This window comes from Varanus komodoensis, unplaced genomic scaffold, assembly GCF_004798865.1.
Source record: "Varanus komodoensis strain SLA01 unplaced genomic scaffold, ASM479886v1 scaffold10, whole genome shotgun sequence".
Classification (NCBI taxonomy): Eukaryota; Metazoa; Chordata; class Lepidosauria; order Squamata; family Varanidae; genus Varanus; species Varanus komodoensis.
Window position 1 is genome coordinate 36,434,879 of NW_025335269.1, and position 15,732 is coordinate 36,450,610.

The following is a 15,732-nucleotide window of genomic DNA, read 5'->3' on the forward strand; positions in this document are numbered from 1 at the left end:
TATTTACAAGGTCAGACAAAGTTAAGTTGAATTATTTTATTTGGTCTGGAAAGTTCAATTCACAGGCCTGACAATTATAGCTGTAATTTTTTGGAAATAGTGAACATTTAAAATAAAGCTGTGCTTTAGCAGCTCTTGAGCATAACATCCTATTAAGAGAAATCACGGCTATTAAAATAGGTGGAAAAAACAATAGGGTAGGTTTGCACATCATGCTAAACCACCTTGTGAATAAGCCACGGTGGGTTGGTCATTCACTGAACAACCCACAGTACTCCTGCCAGATAACTGGGTTTACTATGGCTTGTTCTCCCCACAAATCAGCCAGCTTCAGCAGTATTCTTGCTACCTTCACCGCAGGAACATTTTGCCGCTCCTTGCCTTTTGCCCTTTTCATTTTCTGCTGTTTCTTTTTCACAGCCTCAAAAAAAAATCACACTTAAAAAAAATCTCAGTTCTGAAAATTATGTAACAGTGTTCATAATTTTTTAAAATTATTTTTACTGGTCTTTCAAGCGTACTCTTAGAGCTGTCTGGTATGTGTAACCTTGTCTGGTCTGTTTCCTTGTTTGTTTCAGCTGTCAAAGGGAAGTGGAGTAGGCAACAGTAAGGAAAGAACAAGACTGCATATAAGCTAATTTGTGCACAGTTATCAAGGTCAAGTAGCCAAGTTGCCAGTGGAAAAGCACCACTAAACTGGGGGAAGCAACAAAAGATGCACCAGAGGGTGGTTCTGGGGATAATTAGTGCCCTCTACTTTTTCACCATTCCCGAGTCTTGAACTACTCTGGAAAAGAGAGGGAGTTACTCCTCACTCCACCACCACACACTTTTGGCATCTTCATTCCCTGACCGTTCTTAAAACAAAACAAGCAAGGAAAAAAGATGCAAATTGGAGGTCTAGAAGTAAAGGGAAGGGAAATTTGTGCATGTGCAGTAACTGTCATTCATATGAGCATCCTTCAGTATTTGCTATGTGTTATTTTATGTCTGGCTATTTATTATTTGAGGACACATTAGAGTTCAAGAATATGCTTTTGTACATACATCTTATGTCCTTTATTGCTTTTATGTACAATCATAAGATCTCAGCACATTATGCCTTTTGTTGCCTGCTTCTGTGTAACAGAAGGTTTTTCTTGGCTCACTTTTGAAGAAGCAATCCAAGGATGGACAGGCATTCTCTGGAAAGGGAGAAGTGATGATAACCCATGATGTATCATTGTGCCCCGACAGCTTAAGCATCAGGTTGCATTCAAGAACTCAGGATGCAATCCAATGCCCTCTGCTACTGATGCAGGTAAGACTTATATATATCCAATGGAGAGAGAGAGAGGCACAGTGGCAGTCTCCACCACTGCAATGAGTTGTGCCATGCATCTCGTCCACATAGCCATTTTTTGCTATCTAGATTATGCATGGAAGGAAGCCGGGCTGTAAATGGGAAATGCAGTCAGCTATTATCCCCAGTTCCCCCCTTGGCTCCCTCTCCTAGGCCCAGGTACATATTTAGAAGGCAGCTGGCATGGCTCTTTCTGTGCCAGTAAAAGGGAGGCAGGGTTGGGGTTTGGCCTTCGAAATGCTAACTCTGAGGTTACAGGTCCTCATAGTTGGGGTTCCAAGTAATCCTATACCCTGTGACACTGGGAGGCCACAGGATTGCACCTTAATCTTATCAAAAGCTTGTATTAGCTAGTTCTTCAAAGACAGCCTGCCTCAGTGCAGCCTATGCTGTGGCATGGAATGGCAAGATTCCAGCAATATGTTCCCTGGACCTTTATACAGCATTAAGGATTGAGCTCAAAAGAGCAGATAAAAAAGAAACAGCCCTGATAGATCTATTTTAAAGGAAAAAGACTAGAGAACATTTGAAGTTCCCTACAGGTAATTCAATAAGAAGTTTGGAAGATTAGCAGTAACTGGCATACCTGTTTATCATTTATTTAAAAACACGTGATCAAGAAGTATTTGGCAGAGTGGGGAAGAAAAGCATAGTGGAAACATAATAGTTTCTGCATGATGGTTGAGAAATGCATCTTAGCAATAAGAAACAGGAGACTGCAAACACATATAAAGAAGGAGGGGTCAACATGGGTGTTAGCCATGGAAAGTTGACCCTGAAAATGCTAAGGAAAACATCTAATATGAAAATCCAGCCTCAAGTCCTTTTACAAAGTAGGGATGCGAACATGCTCATGAAAAGCAAGAGGGAGATCACAGCTGACTGGCCTTCTACTCCTTCTTTCAGCACCATTAGATATTTGTCTTTAAAAACGTCATACTAAATTCAAGGTCTACATTCTGTGCCACAGTAACTAAAATTTTGCAGCGTGTATATGCTATAAAAGATAGACACATTTATGTTACTTATTTTGTTTCTGTTAGCACTGGGTATGAGCAGGAAGTGACCAGAGCACTCAACCTATGCAGCTGATTCATGTATCTGATGCTTCACAGGGCAATTACTGTCTTCAAGCATCATCTTAGCAATCACTAGGGCTAAAAGCTAACTATGCAACAAATACTCAGGACTTCCTGAGTTTCTACAGAATTACAAAGTCCACATATCACATCTACTCGTTAGGGCTGAAAATCATTACATTACAAATGGCTATTTTTTCTGCTAGTTTACCTCCCTGTTTAATTTTTGTTTATTTAGAAGTACTAAAGGGAAGTAAAATCTACTAGTTCATCAGCTTACTGCACTTAATTGTCTGTGAAAACATAACATAACAACCTGTGTATTTATGCTATTTCAAGAAGTAAATGTAATTTTAAGCAAGATGTTTAGGGTTAAAGGTTCCATATTTAACAATAGCATCAGAAAATGGATGAGTGTATATTTAGTGCATGTACACAAGATTCCGTATACATATTATGTAAAATATGTATGCTACAAATCACACACATTTATTCTGTTAGCATTGGACAATTTTCCCCTTACATGGACATCTGATCAAGGTGAATACACCTTCTGAAGACCTGATGCATCTCAAGTAGGATATATACAATAGCTGCAATACACAATTAAAATTAATAATGTTCAAATGAGATCTATTTTAGGTAAGAAGTATCACAATTTAATGTCAATTAACATACTCGATTAATAATTTTACAGGATGGCTAAATATTACTTGTTTTCTCCAAGAACTCTTTACAGCATCTAAGGCACTGCTGATAAACAGTTTCAAAATCTTCATCACTACCCTAAAGAAAAAAGAAACACAAAAGAGAAAATACATCAGACAGATTTCTTTATTACGTTGATTCTGAACTGGAAAGAATTATATGGATTAAGGTACTTACGTAGTATGGATCTTCAATAATGAGCTGTTTCTGTGGATCATATGTCCCAAGCAGCTCAATCTGAGCTTTGCAGTTTTTAATTTGATTGCCTTTTCGTTTCAAATCTCTACAATGTAATTAAGAAATGTTTCACCATCACATATGGCATAGCTGGAAACAGTATGTTCTTACAATTTGAAATACATAAAACAAATAAATCTCATAGCAACCTGTACTGTCTGGAATAAGGCCACACATACAAGGCAAAACTTAACATTGTCTAATTCACCTTCACTGACCTGTTGCCATCCAGATGTGTTGGGACTTTTACTTATCCAGAAAGCACCAGCTAGGGCAGAGCTGGCCCAAAACATAACACAACAACATGTGACTGGAGCAAGGACAATAAGACTAAAGGGCTTTTTGCCAGTGACAACGATTCATAATTTTTCCCTCTCTAATTCGTTTTAATTTCTGATTTTTCACTGTCAAGCATCAGGTGCTGTTGAAATGTTGTTCATGGTTTGTTTATTTTTGAAATAATAAAGGTAACACTGTCACGTGTCCACTGTACTTTTATTTAGCTTCCAGTTCATTTGGGCTGCAAACCTATACATGTTATACATAAATCCTACAACTCCAAGCATTCCTCAGCCAGCCGAACTGACTGCTGAATGCCAGGAGTTGTAGGAACTCGCTGTCTACACACACAGAGGAATGCATCATTCAAATGCAGTGATTTTCACTGAACCACTTCAAGTCATAAACCTTGGCAGTGGCCCTGGCTGAAGGTCTATCACTGACCTAAGCAGCTAGGCTAAATTCCCATGTATTTATCTTTATCTATCTTAAAAGGTGTAGACTGATTTTAAGGTTAAAGCTCTTCTTAGAGTGCTTCCAATAATCAAGAAAACTATTTGATACTCTCAAGTTATCCTTATTCGATAAGAACCTGCAGCTTAACCCTAAGCATCCAAGACAGTACAAATAACATGTGTTCCTTAACAGAAATGCCTAGCAGCAGCTGACTAAAAGATCACATATGATCTGGTGGCTCCATCAAGCATGCTTTGACTTCCATCAAGAAGCTCCTACAAGTCACAGGGACCTCTGGGGGCATTGCAGGGAGAGGCACAGGGTGAGCAGAGTAACATTAGCTTCTTTAACCCAAATGCTTCTTGGATAACAAGGGAGCTCAATTCCTTCTTGGCAGCTCTCTAAGTAGGAGATGGGCAATTTCCTCCTGTGATAACTCTGGAATTTCTACAATGACTGTGCACTTCCAAGTTTGAGAGATGTTTGGAGATGGTAAAATTACAACATCCTTATTCTCCAAGAAGCCCAATAAAGTATCTTCTCTGTAGCCTCCAAATATCACTGCTAAGGGAAAATGGGAGATTGCAGGGAACTCTGCAAGACAAGGCCACTTTTAAGGTGGGAGTTGACACTGGAGCAGCAAGTCTTTTGTAGACTTCATAGTATCACCAGCATCAATGGGTCTACAACTAGAATGACAAAATTGTTGCTGTATCCTTATCCATACAATGTTCCTAGTGGGAATGGCTCAGAGCTTTGCAGTTACACTAAGCAGATGAAAACAGTATGTGAAGTTTTGAGCAGCAACTAATTCTCTCCATCACTCATCTCATGAGCGGAGGAAGAGTTAAAGAAATGGCTGAATAAAATAGATTGAATCTGGCATACCTCACCGAGTAAAAACCTAGCTAAGCAGTCCCCTCTACATGAATACATATACATACGTGTGTGTGTGTGTGTGTGTGTGTGTGTGTGTGTCTGGAATATAAAACAAATTGAGTAAAAATAATGATATTGTCAGGGCTTGTCTTCTCTCTCTCTTTCCAAGCACATCAGGGCAAAGGGTTTTCTGACTAAAGTCTTTGTTTTGTTAAAGCTGACCAGCTAGGGTGGCTTTGTGATACACAGTATTGTGGAACAGGCAAAGTTAGAATTTGTCCATTAGGGAAATGCAGTGAACTCTATACGTCCCCTTTCTTCCAAACCAAAAAGAGATGACTGCTCCTCCCAGTTACATGAAACACACATATGCTTTAAAATGATACTTTCATTTTATAAACAAATATCCAATGGACATATAGTTTTATGCAACTATGCCTCTGTACATAGTGCCACATGAGTAATTATGAACATTATGCAGAAACATTCAAGTGAAATGGCAAAATGTTGGCCCTTATACCTGGCAACACGGAGGGGAAGGAAATATATGTAATGGAGACTAGCACCTTTTCAGAACCCTGGCTTGTAACACACCTAGAACAGCCACATTCACAGAACAAGCCCATTCTGTTGTAGGGAAACCTGGTAATCATTTTTTCACTGAAGTAACACAGGCACACTGCCACTGTGTTTCAGAGTCCACGGAGACCCTTCTTTTGGAAGAAGCATGTTGTACAAAAACGTCTAATGGCTTTTGCTTCCACTTAATGATGAATGTCACTGCATGCAGTACATATAGTACACTTGAACTTTCAGGCTGCAATGACACGAAATTTAATATATCAGGAAAAAGCACTTTTTTTACAACTTACCGTAGGTTGCTTTCATCCATACAAAGCATATAATCAAATGTCAGGAAATCATCCTTTGTGACCTATAATTCAACAAACATGTGTAAGCATTCTCTTGCAGAAATCTGTATCGATAGGCAACATTTAATAAGAGTTGTTATAGTTGCATAGATACATACAGAATTAGACTGTAAAGCAATTAAATCTAAAGTGTTAATAGTCTTCCATGAAATATAACTGTTTTTGAAGTTTACAGAACTTTCAAAACTAATTTACTTTAATCAAATACGGACCTGACATAAGCAGAGGAAGAATGAACAAGCCCCATCTTCCAGATGCCTAAAGTAGCTTTCAGGTCCTTGATCTAAGCGGTTTGTGTCTTCAGAAGGCATGGTTTGTTCCTGTATGTCTGGTTCTATGCAACAGGGTGAGGGGAAAAAGTTCCAGGCCCCAAACAGCCTACTGGGACTAAACCAAGGGGCTGGATGATGGTGGAGCTGGCCTCCCTACCTCCAGGCCCCCAGTGAGCACCAAGCCAGCTTTATTCCTCACTGGTCCAATCAGTGAAGGCAAGGGAGGAGCAAATCCGACCTAGAGTAGGTTGCAGTAATCCATCTGGCCTGCAGAGGTTTCCCCCGTCTGCTCCTGAAAGGACTTTCCCTTTGCACCCTTTGTACACTGCTGCAAGGCAGAAGTCTTCCCCACTGATATCTCTGATCACTGACTCCCCAGTTGGGATGGCGTAAGAAAAAGCATCCAGCCTGGCTGAGCCCGGAAGGAGCAGCTCCTCCAAGTGGCAGACAAATGATTCGCCGCGCTGCTCATTATCCCACAATGGAAGGCCACAACCATGGAGGGGCCAGCACCCTGGCCTTACCTAACCTGCCAGGCACTGGATAAAAAAGACTCCCCACCCCTCTTCTGTCTGCACTGAAGGATTCAGCCATTTATTACTTGTCATTTCAAAGAGTGATGCCACCAGACTGGTGGGGGAGAATTACAGTATTAACATGCACCCATGGTTTCTGGAAAAGAATGCAACGCTCTTTCTACCTGCCGTGCTTTGTGGGCCGTCTGAATGTCATGATTTCTTAAGCAGCTTAAAGCCCTTGCATCTGGGGAGCGTCCCACATTCCAGTCAGAAACAGCTGCGCTGTCTATCATCCACTGCAAACAATAAGAACATACGCACACACACGTTGAAAGGAATACTGGCACAGTACCTGCCTGGCAATATGATTCATGGAAATGCCATGTTTCCTCATGCAGTTCTGGCCCCGATAATCTGGAGGATTTCCTATTTCATATGTAGATGTTGCTGCACTGTCTATCCTCCACTACAGAAAAACAAAGTAAAATATTTATATAATACTAACAGAAAGATGGTGTCAGTGACTAAAATAAAATTTACCTTGTTTTCAATGTTTTCCTCAGTTACAAGTTTTCTAAAAACAGCTTCGGCTATGGGAGATCGGCAAATATTCCCTGTAGAAATAAAGATTCAGTCCAGTGACTCTAAAATATAATCTTACACACAAGTGCTTTTAGTTGAAAAATTCTAGGTGGTCACTAATAGATAATGCGAAGAGGTGGGGACAAACCTCAACTTTCTTTGGCTTCTGCTTGAGCACAAGGGCTACTCAAGTTGTCTTTCCTTTCTTTAGCTCCTGGTTCACTCCCCACCTTGAGAAAGCCAAAGAGCTTCTTGGCTTCATCTTCAGTGCAGTCTTCCTACCATGCCAGCTTCCTGTGTTCCTTCTCTATCTACCCTCTAAAATTATTTATAGGCTGCCTCTTATGGCTTGCAAGCAGCAGTTTATTATATTTGAGGGATGCTGCCTGGAGGAGCCAACCATTCATTGTTCCACTTCTGACTGGCCTCCATCCATATTTGTTGTGATCTGAGTTTCTCCCTCCAGACAATATCAGCTGCACCAGCATTGCTTTGCTTAATGATCTTTCTTGTTGTACAAGAGTCTCTGAGCATAAACAAAGTGGAATGTTGAACCCTTTTCATCATTTGTTTCCTGAAGCTCTCTTTATGAGCCATTCTGTATCTCAACCCCGAGAGAGATTCGAGTGAAAACAGACAAGTCTCTGTTCTTCAGGCTGTGCGCCTAATTGGTCTTCCCTCTGATGATAATAGCGAGCAACCAGGTCTGCTTCTTCAGGGGGTGAGAGTTCTCCATTGGAGAGACTCCCCATTTCTTTTTTTCCTCCCTTTCATTATTTTCATAAAAAGTAGAATACAGAAAAAGAAAAAGGATACCAAGGGATCTTACACAAATATTACATATGATACCAAAATTTAAAAATTTCAAAAAAGTCAGTAACTGTTCTTTTCTACATTCAGTTCTAATTAATTAGCACTTAACTGAAACTAACAGAGCAATTATTCTAATTTATAATTCTTAATACTTATTTTCCATTCCTTTTAAATTGATTTCAAACAACAAAAAAGCATTGGTATTGAAGTTATAATTCACTGATATTTTTACAAGCTCTATTAAGTATATATAATAATTTATAAATGGATTATAAATTTATAATCCCATTTATAAATGGATAAATGGAAGGCACATTTATCATGAAATTCTTTGGCCGTTCTGTTTATGTAGCTACAATATGCCATAGTGCATATTCAGCTAGTCTATTTTTCCAATCTTCAGAAAGGTAGTCTTCTGCATTCTATTTTGATGCTATTATAACTCTAGCTGCCATTACAATAACTCCTTGGCAGAATTTCTGGTACAATACTCAGTAGCATATTCTTAGCATTCATAGGAAAATTAATTTTCATTTTTTTTATTTCTGTGTGTATTTATTTCAATTTTTAAAACTGTGATTATACATCCACCACATATTGTAAAAGGTCCCATCCACTTCAGTATGTTTCCAGCACTTTCTATTATAATTCTTATCCTTTTTCTCAATATTTTTGGTGTAATATACCAATAAAAAACATCTTGTACTTTCTCTTAGTGCTTGGGCTAGCTATAAATGTTATATCCTTAGTCCACAAAGTTTCCCATCGACAGAAAGCTATTTCCTCCTCAAAATTCTGCATCCTTCTTATCATACATATTTTAACTTGTTCAGTTTCAGTATCATATTGGAGCAATTGCTTACAAATATGTCCCAATAAGTGGTCTTTTTGCTGTGTTATCAAACGTTTCAAAATATGTCAGGTAGCTTATAGTGCCCTTTTCTGCTTGAATTTCCCTTTTCAATTCTGTAACCAATTGGTAGTAAAGAATCTATTCTATCTTTTTTCCTTCATCTTTTAGTTTTTGCCAAGGCTTGATTCCTCTTTGTTGATCAATCTTATATCCATATATTATAAAATCATTGCCTTTCCTAAAATACTTATCATAATATGGATCTATTGGAGACATCAGAGGTGAAATTGGAAGGGTAATTCTTCTTCCTCTAGATCACCAAGTTCCTATTAAACCATGTCTAAATGCATGGATATTCTTTTGTATTAAAGCTTTTTTGACTGGTTCCTTCTTCCAAATCTGTGTTTCCAATTTCACTAATATTTCAGTAGGAATTATAACCCATCTGTAATCCAAATCAAGCTGCATAATAATATAACATGATATTAGGTACTGAGACCTCCTCTCTTTTGTAGGACTTTAAATCTAATCTTTGTCTCCCCCCCCCACCCTCCATTCCAAATAAAGGTATTTAATTGCCTTTTCCATTCTTGAAGGATTTTTCACTGTGTGAACGTTGGTATCATTTGCAATAAGAAGAGACACTCCCTATTTCCATATCTCCTCCCTCAAGCTGTAATTCTCCAACATTCCCACAGCTGGGTTGACAGGTCACCCCCGCCTGCTCTTGGGCTAATCTCCCTCTGTTTTGAAACAGTCTCATATTCAAAATCGGAATCACCGGTAGAACCAGCACAGGGAGTCTCCCATGAGTGTGCCTGAAGTTTGCCGGGATGCAGGCACACAACAGTGTTTGGCCTTCTTTCTTTTTCCATTCCTCCTAACCTGAGTCCTGTCTCTGCAGGAGTTTTGGCAAGACAGCATTGCCCAGAACATCTAGAGTAGGGAGTATCAGAGATTTATTGTGCCATGGTCACTAGACCATATAATATAGAAACTGTGACGTATAAGTGCACAAAAAGTAATAATGGCTACCAAGACACAAAGAGGGGCAGGAATATCTCCAGGGAAAATGAAGAAGTAGTCCTCCTCTTTCCACAATGCTAATAAGATGATATATTCTAAGATGCCCATGAATCAGTATTCCAACTAATTGCTTTAAAAGGCATAAAGATGACACAGAGATTTATAACCTCAAGAGAACAAGCACTACAATGACTTCAGTTATCTCCCCTGCCCCCCATATAAACTCCCTAGCCTCCCCCAATGTGGTACCCTCCAAATGTTTTGGACTTTAACTCCCATCATCCCTAGCCAGTTAGAAGCTAAAACTGAATTAGGACACCAAGTTGGAGAAGGCTGCTAGAGGGAACCCATATAAGCAGTGCTATGCCAGATATGTGATGGTCCTTCGTAACAAAGGCATTTTTTGCCACTGTTAAATCAATGACCTTTTAAATCCCTACAATTGTTAAGTAACATTGTTCCCATGGCCTGCTTTCAGTTTGAAAACTAATTTAGTGCACAGTGAGTTTCTCAAGAACATTTTGACAGTTTATCAATTGTATACATCTGGCATTACAGGAAAGTAAGGCAGTAGAGCTGCCAAATATCATTCATGCCTGTGAAGGAATTCCACATGACATGCCTTGAAGGCTGTTTGGAAACAGAAGATAAGCTAGCACAATTTAGTTGTTCAACTTCTGACCAAAGTAGAAGGCCGGAAGCTAATATACATCAATATTCCAGAGACTTCACTGGTTTCCAGTAGCAATGCCAGGTGCTTGTTCTATTGACTTAAACATACACAGTTTGAAGCCTATATTCACAAAAGACAGTTTAGTCAGCACATCCAATTGTAAATTACCAATAAACCAAAGCCCAGCCATTTCTGGATTTTAACCCCGAGGAGTAACTAGTGTGGTGTCAGTGGCTTTGTTTTTGTTTTTTAATTCAGGCCACAATTCAATTGCTGTACTACAAGAAAAGCTACATTCTTCTAGCTCCATACTAGTAAAATAAACTGAGTGGGCCTCAATGAGGAAATATACTGCATTACTTGGGAGGAGAGGGAACAAGTACTGACTTATTCCTACCATGTTCCCTCTCCAGTCTTCTCTTCCCACCTCAGTATCCCAGACAACAATCTAAACTGCCTCACCATCTAGGAATTAACAGACATTTTTCTTCCTGTAATATGAACACATCTAGATATGTATTTCAAGCACAATCTAGTTAGGACAATTCTTCTGGATGTGAGTTTCCTCAACTATACAGCTATGAACTATGATCCTATTTAGAGATCTACCCCTTTCTACTGATGTGCATACATTTTTCAGAATGGTTAATTTCTCACACACAAAATCTCCATCCAAAACAAAGTAATTAGGACACAGAAGCATTAGTCAAAGGATTGTGGTTTCTACTAAATTTCTGTCATACTTTCATGTTCCTGGGTAATTTCAATGCTGATCGTGCATGGGATGTTCATGTTTCTTCCAATTTGTTCTCCCAGTAAAACTTCACAGGGACATTAGAGTACTAAATGGCATTAAGCTACAATATTATGCACATTGGAATATGTCCCACAACACAGTAAAAATTCTGAATAAACATGCAGAGCATGGCCTGCACATGCATAGGCAAATACTGCCATATGAACTAGGCTGCTTTGTTTCAGGCTGTATCCTGAAAATCCTTTCTTGAAAACAAGTTCCAGTGCAGCTTACCTACAGCCAGATGATATGTAGGATAGGGACAATAATATTTTGAAATGCTGGAACTCAAGTTATTTTAGAAAGGTTTCCTCAATATCTCCTTTTGTGGAGGTTCTGAACCACTACAATTCTTCCTATCAGAGAAGCCTTTTCATAACTTTCCATAAGGTTTGGAATCCTTCTGTTTCAGAAAATCCTAGAGTACCCTCTGAAGCATGCTAGGCTCACCTGACTTGAGGGTGCTGATTTTGTGATTATGCTGTATCAACCAAGATTGTTGCTTTGGGCAAACTCAATATTTTCTTGTAGTTGTAGACCAGTGATGATGATGAATAAGCTTCCTTTGGCATTACTGGTCCTCTCATAAAACACATGATAACCCGGAGGCACATGGTCCCTCAAAAGACTTTGTTACCAGTGCATAGCATTCCTCCATGCTCAAAGAGTGAAAGACATGAACTCCTAGTTCCTTAATGTTGTCACTCTTTTACCATTTCTTCTCCACGTTATGTAATCATTTGTTAACAGCACAAGAGAGTCACAGATATGTATTTCAATTATTAAGAAGCTTACAGTCTGCTAAGTAAAGAATATCTACTACTCATATTTCATGTTATGTAGAACAAAATCTTCTAATCCTGTTACAAATTGAAAACAGACTGCAGAATGATATTTGACCAGTGTTAAACCAACATAAAAGAAATGTAAAAGTAACAAGTGCCATGTAATAAATATGCCCCTAAATTTCACAGATGGAAAAACAGGGGCACTTTGACACCAACTCTACCATGTTACTGATGCCTGCTACACAAAATGTTCTAATAGCAAACATTAAGCTAAGCCATCTGATTTATTGTAATGAGCAGTGTGTTATGCAATTATTTCTGCTTGGCTTAAATAATTTTTAATTAAAATAACAAAAAACTCATTAGGACAGAAAAGTCTACCACTATACCTGAATAAGGATCCTGGTTTGGCACTTGCCTAACAGTCTGGGATCCATAAGTGAACTTCAAATTCTGGCTCATTAGAGAAAAGAAAAGGCAGGAAATGCACTCTGCTCATTACCAATAAGTGTTTTATGTGAATCGGGAATCAAAGAATTCAATTTACTCTTAAACAGCTTACCCGACACTGGCTTCAGAAGCAGGGAAAGTTAATAAACTGATAATTGCTTTAAAACATTGTATTTTATATCCATGTGCATGAGTTTACATACATGTGCAGCAGAATTATCCCCTTCTTTCAGAAACTGAAAGTATGTGTCCAGAATATGGTCTAAAGGTACACAAGGCATCCATTATGGTACAGCTAAACAAGTCTGGGAATGACCTGAGTTTGGAGAAGAGACAACTTGGGAACCACAAGTAGCCCATCCTGAGTTCCATGATGGGAGAAAGGTGGGATATAAGTATAAGAAATACATAAATTTTACTTTAAAGATTTGAAAGGGTCTGAAACCTGAAAATTCCCAATTTTCATACGTTTGCATATTAACTTAAAACAATACCAAATTATCCTCTCCTATTGCCTTTAAAAGCAATATAAGTAAAGGTGTTCAACAGATTAAGAAAAGATACTGCATATATTTAAAAAAAATGATACATGCAGAATTACTAAAGTGAACTCACATGGCACAATTCTGTACTTTTTCTATGGTTTGCATATTTTTGCCTAAACATACTGGTCAGATTGGGCTGGTCTAACATGCAGCCCGTGGGCCACATGCTGTCCCCAAGACCTTATTCTGTGGCTCTCCTGTCACTTGGAGCCCCCCTCCCTGTTCCTCTGCCAGTCCAGATCCCTACAATGGAAGAGGCATGACTGCAGCAAGCTCTCCTGAGGCTGCCAGCCTGGCCCTCTCTCCTCCTGAGGCTCAGGAAGAGAGCAGGTTGGCTTGGCAATCTTAAAAGAGCTCGTCCCAGCACACCCTGTGCCACTTGTCAGCAGGAGTGCATAGGGCATCCCGGGGAGAATTCATTAACTCAAGTACAAAAGGCTCAGTACACCAATTCCAAGGAGGAGGGAGAAGCTGGAGAGTCACATGGGAAGGTTTCTGGTTGGGAGAAACAGGGAAGTAAGGGATGGGCCATGGAGAGAAATGGTGATTGTGCCTGAGCTGTGGTCAGTGAAGAGCTGCTTGGGATCTCTACTAAGATCACAGGCCCACACAGCATTCATTTTCATTCAATTAGTCCTAAAATCACCTTAACATTATGCAACTGCCCTAATCCCTTAATCCCTGTAAGCAAGTGGGAACAGCCAACTCTGAGACCTCATATCGGTTTTCTCCTTTGCTTAATGGTGAAATATATTAACTGTGATATTAAATTAAATATATTGCAAACACTTTACAATATGGAAATATACTCATTGTGCAGTCCCTGAGTTCTGTGTCAAAGTCCTCATGTGGACCTCAAGGTACGAAAAGCTGGATTGCCCTAAGTCAGACAATCCTGTGGTTGTCCGGGCAGAACAGTTTCTGTGCTCCCTACTCCATCTGTTTTCCTGGCCTTACCATGCCTCCCAACAGGAGGCATGCATTAACTCCCCATCCCTTCTCTATTTTTGCCAATGGCCCATTGCAGTCCTGAGGTGGGTTCCCCACTTTCCACTCTGTCATATCTGCCATACTTCTCAACTGCTCTAGCCCCTACAAGAAATTATGAGAGATGTGGGCAACTTGCTTTGGCCTACCTCTGTTATGGGTAGGCATTCACTCACATACAATGAGAAGGGGCAATTTCCACCAATTCTCCCTCCATTTGCAGTTCCCACATTGTCCTGAAACATCTGAATGCAGGAGAAATATTACACTGGCTGCAACAAAATTTTTAAAAAATCAGAAAAGCAAAACACTATATGAAACTCCATTTGCTCTTCTCCAGATCCAAGTCACCGATTACATTTGATCACCATCTGCTTCAATACACAGTTTCCTACTATAACTTAGCTAGTCCAACCAAAAGCAAGTAGGAAGTAAACTGTATGAATGGCCTGTAAGAACCTGAGCCCTGAAACATCAGTACCCTGACTGGAAAGGGAGGGAGGCAGCTTAATGAATTAAAATTTCAATTGCAAAGTACAGTTATTAATTAGGAAGGGGCTACTACTGGGCATTTTACCTCACTGACTTACCAGGGGAAAAGAAGTTTCTCAAAGGCAGTCTTCGCATTCAGAAGGGGGGGGAGCAGTCCCTCTCTCATTTTCTGTTCCCTTCCCTTACAGCATCATGTGCAGGTGTCAGGATAACAGTCTCCCTCTTCCCCGCCACCTTCCCTGCCTATCGATCTATACCTCCTTTTCGAGGGAGCAGGAAGAGGCTGAACTAAGTTGCCCTAATAAATTCACTTCGACTGAATTACCGGAAAAGCTCCTGCTGCTGCCACAGAGGAATGAGTAGGATGTAATCCTTGGGAAACTGCAAGGCACATTACAACTAGGAGCAATCGGGTTGGGAGAACGAGAAGGGAATTAAGCGCTCTGGCAATCGGGGCTGGGCGGTAAGAGAAGGTTACTATGGGACGAGTAACGGTCTCTAAAGGGGGACGGGGAGGATGAGTGAGCCTCCCCCGCCCGTCCTTCCTCTCCTCTTCCCTCGGCACGCATCCTCGGCCCCGCTCCCTCTATGAAGGCAGCGGGAACAGCCACCAGGCGCCCTGCTGAACCAGCCCGCCCCGCTTCCTCCCGCAGCCTCCACTCACCCAGGCACACGAACAGGACGGACTTGACTTCCCCCGCCGCCATGCTTGCTCAGGCGCCCGCGATCAAAGGTGCAAGCGCCCGCTTACGCGAGAGGAAGCGGAACAGTGCTCAACCGTCGTAAAACCGTCTTTGCCGCTTTACGGCACCCAAAAAGACCCTTAAAAGTCTGTCTCTGTGTATTGCCTGTATATATCGAGTCTACTGCCTGTGTTGCTAAATAATAAATGAAATTGATCCATTGAAAAGGAAAAAAAGTTTTTTTTCCAGAAGCTTTTCTTCTCATTCGCTTTTCGTCGCATGCACTCTCCTTTCAATTGGTCAGAATCGGAATCAGGCACTTGCTCAGCCACCTATGCCCCC

General features: G+C 40.2%; 1 protein-coding gene across 2 annotated transcripts; it reads right to left on the reverse strand.

Moving 5' to 3' along the window:
- Positions 1 to 21: 21 nt before the first annotated feature.
- On the reverse strand, positions 22 to 15,503 carry ACP1 (acid phosphatase 1). 2 transcript variants are annotated; one of them, XM_044418834.1, is made up of 6 exons: positions 15,372 to 15,503; positions 7,243 to 7,316; positions 6,885 to 6,998; positions 5,853 to 5,914; positions 3,307 to 3,412; positions 22 to 3,207 (listed from the first exon to the last, which is right to left on the reverse strand). In XM_044418834.1, the coding sequence occupies exons 1-6, from the start codon at positions 15,412 to 15,414 to the stop codon at positions 3,124 to 3,126; spliced, it is 483 nt and encodes a 160-aa protein (XP_044274769.1). In that variant the 5' UTR covers positions 15,415 to 15,503; the 3' UTR covers positions 22 to 3,123. The 2 variants fall into 2 exon arrangements, with proteins under 2 accessions (XP_044274769.1, XP_044274759.1); XM_044418824.1 differs by lacking the exon at positions 6,885 to 6,998 and adding an exon at positions 7,055 to 7,168.
- Positions 15,504 to 15,732: the final 229 nt, after the last annotated feature.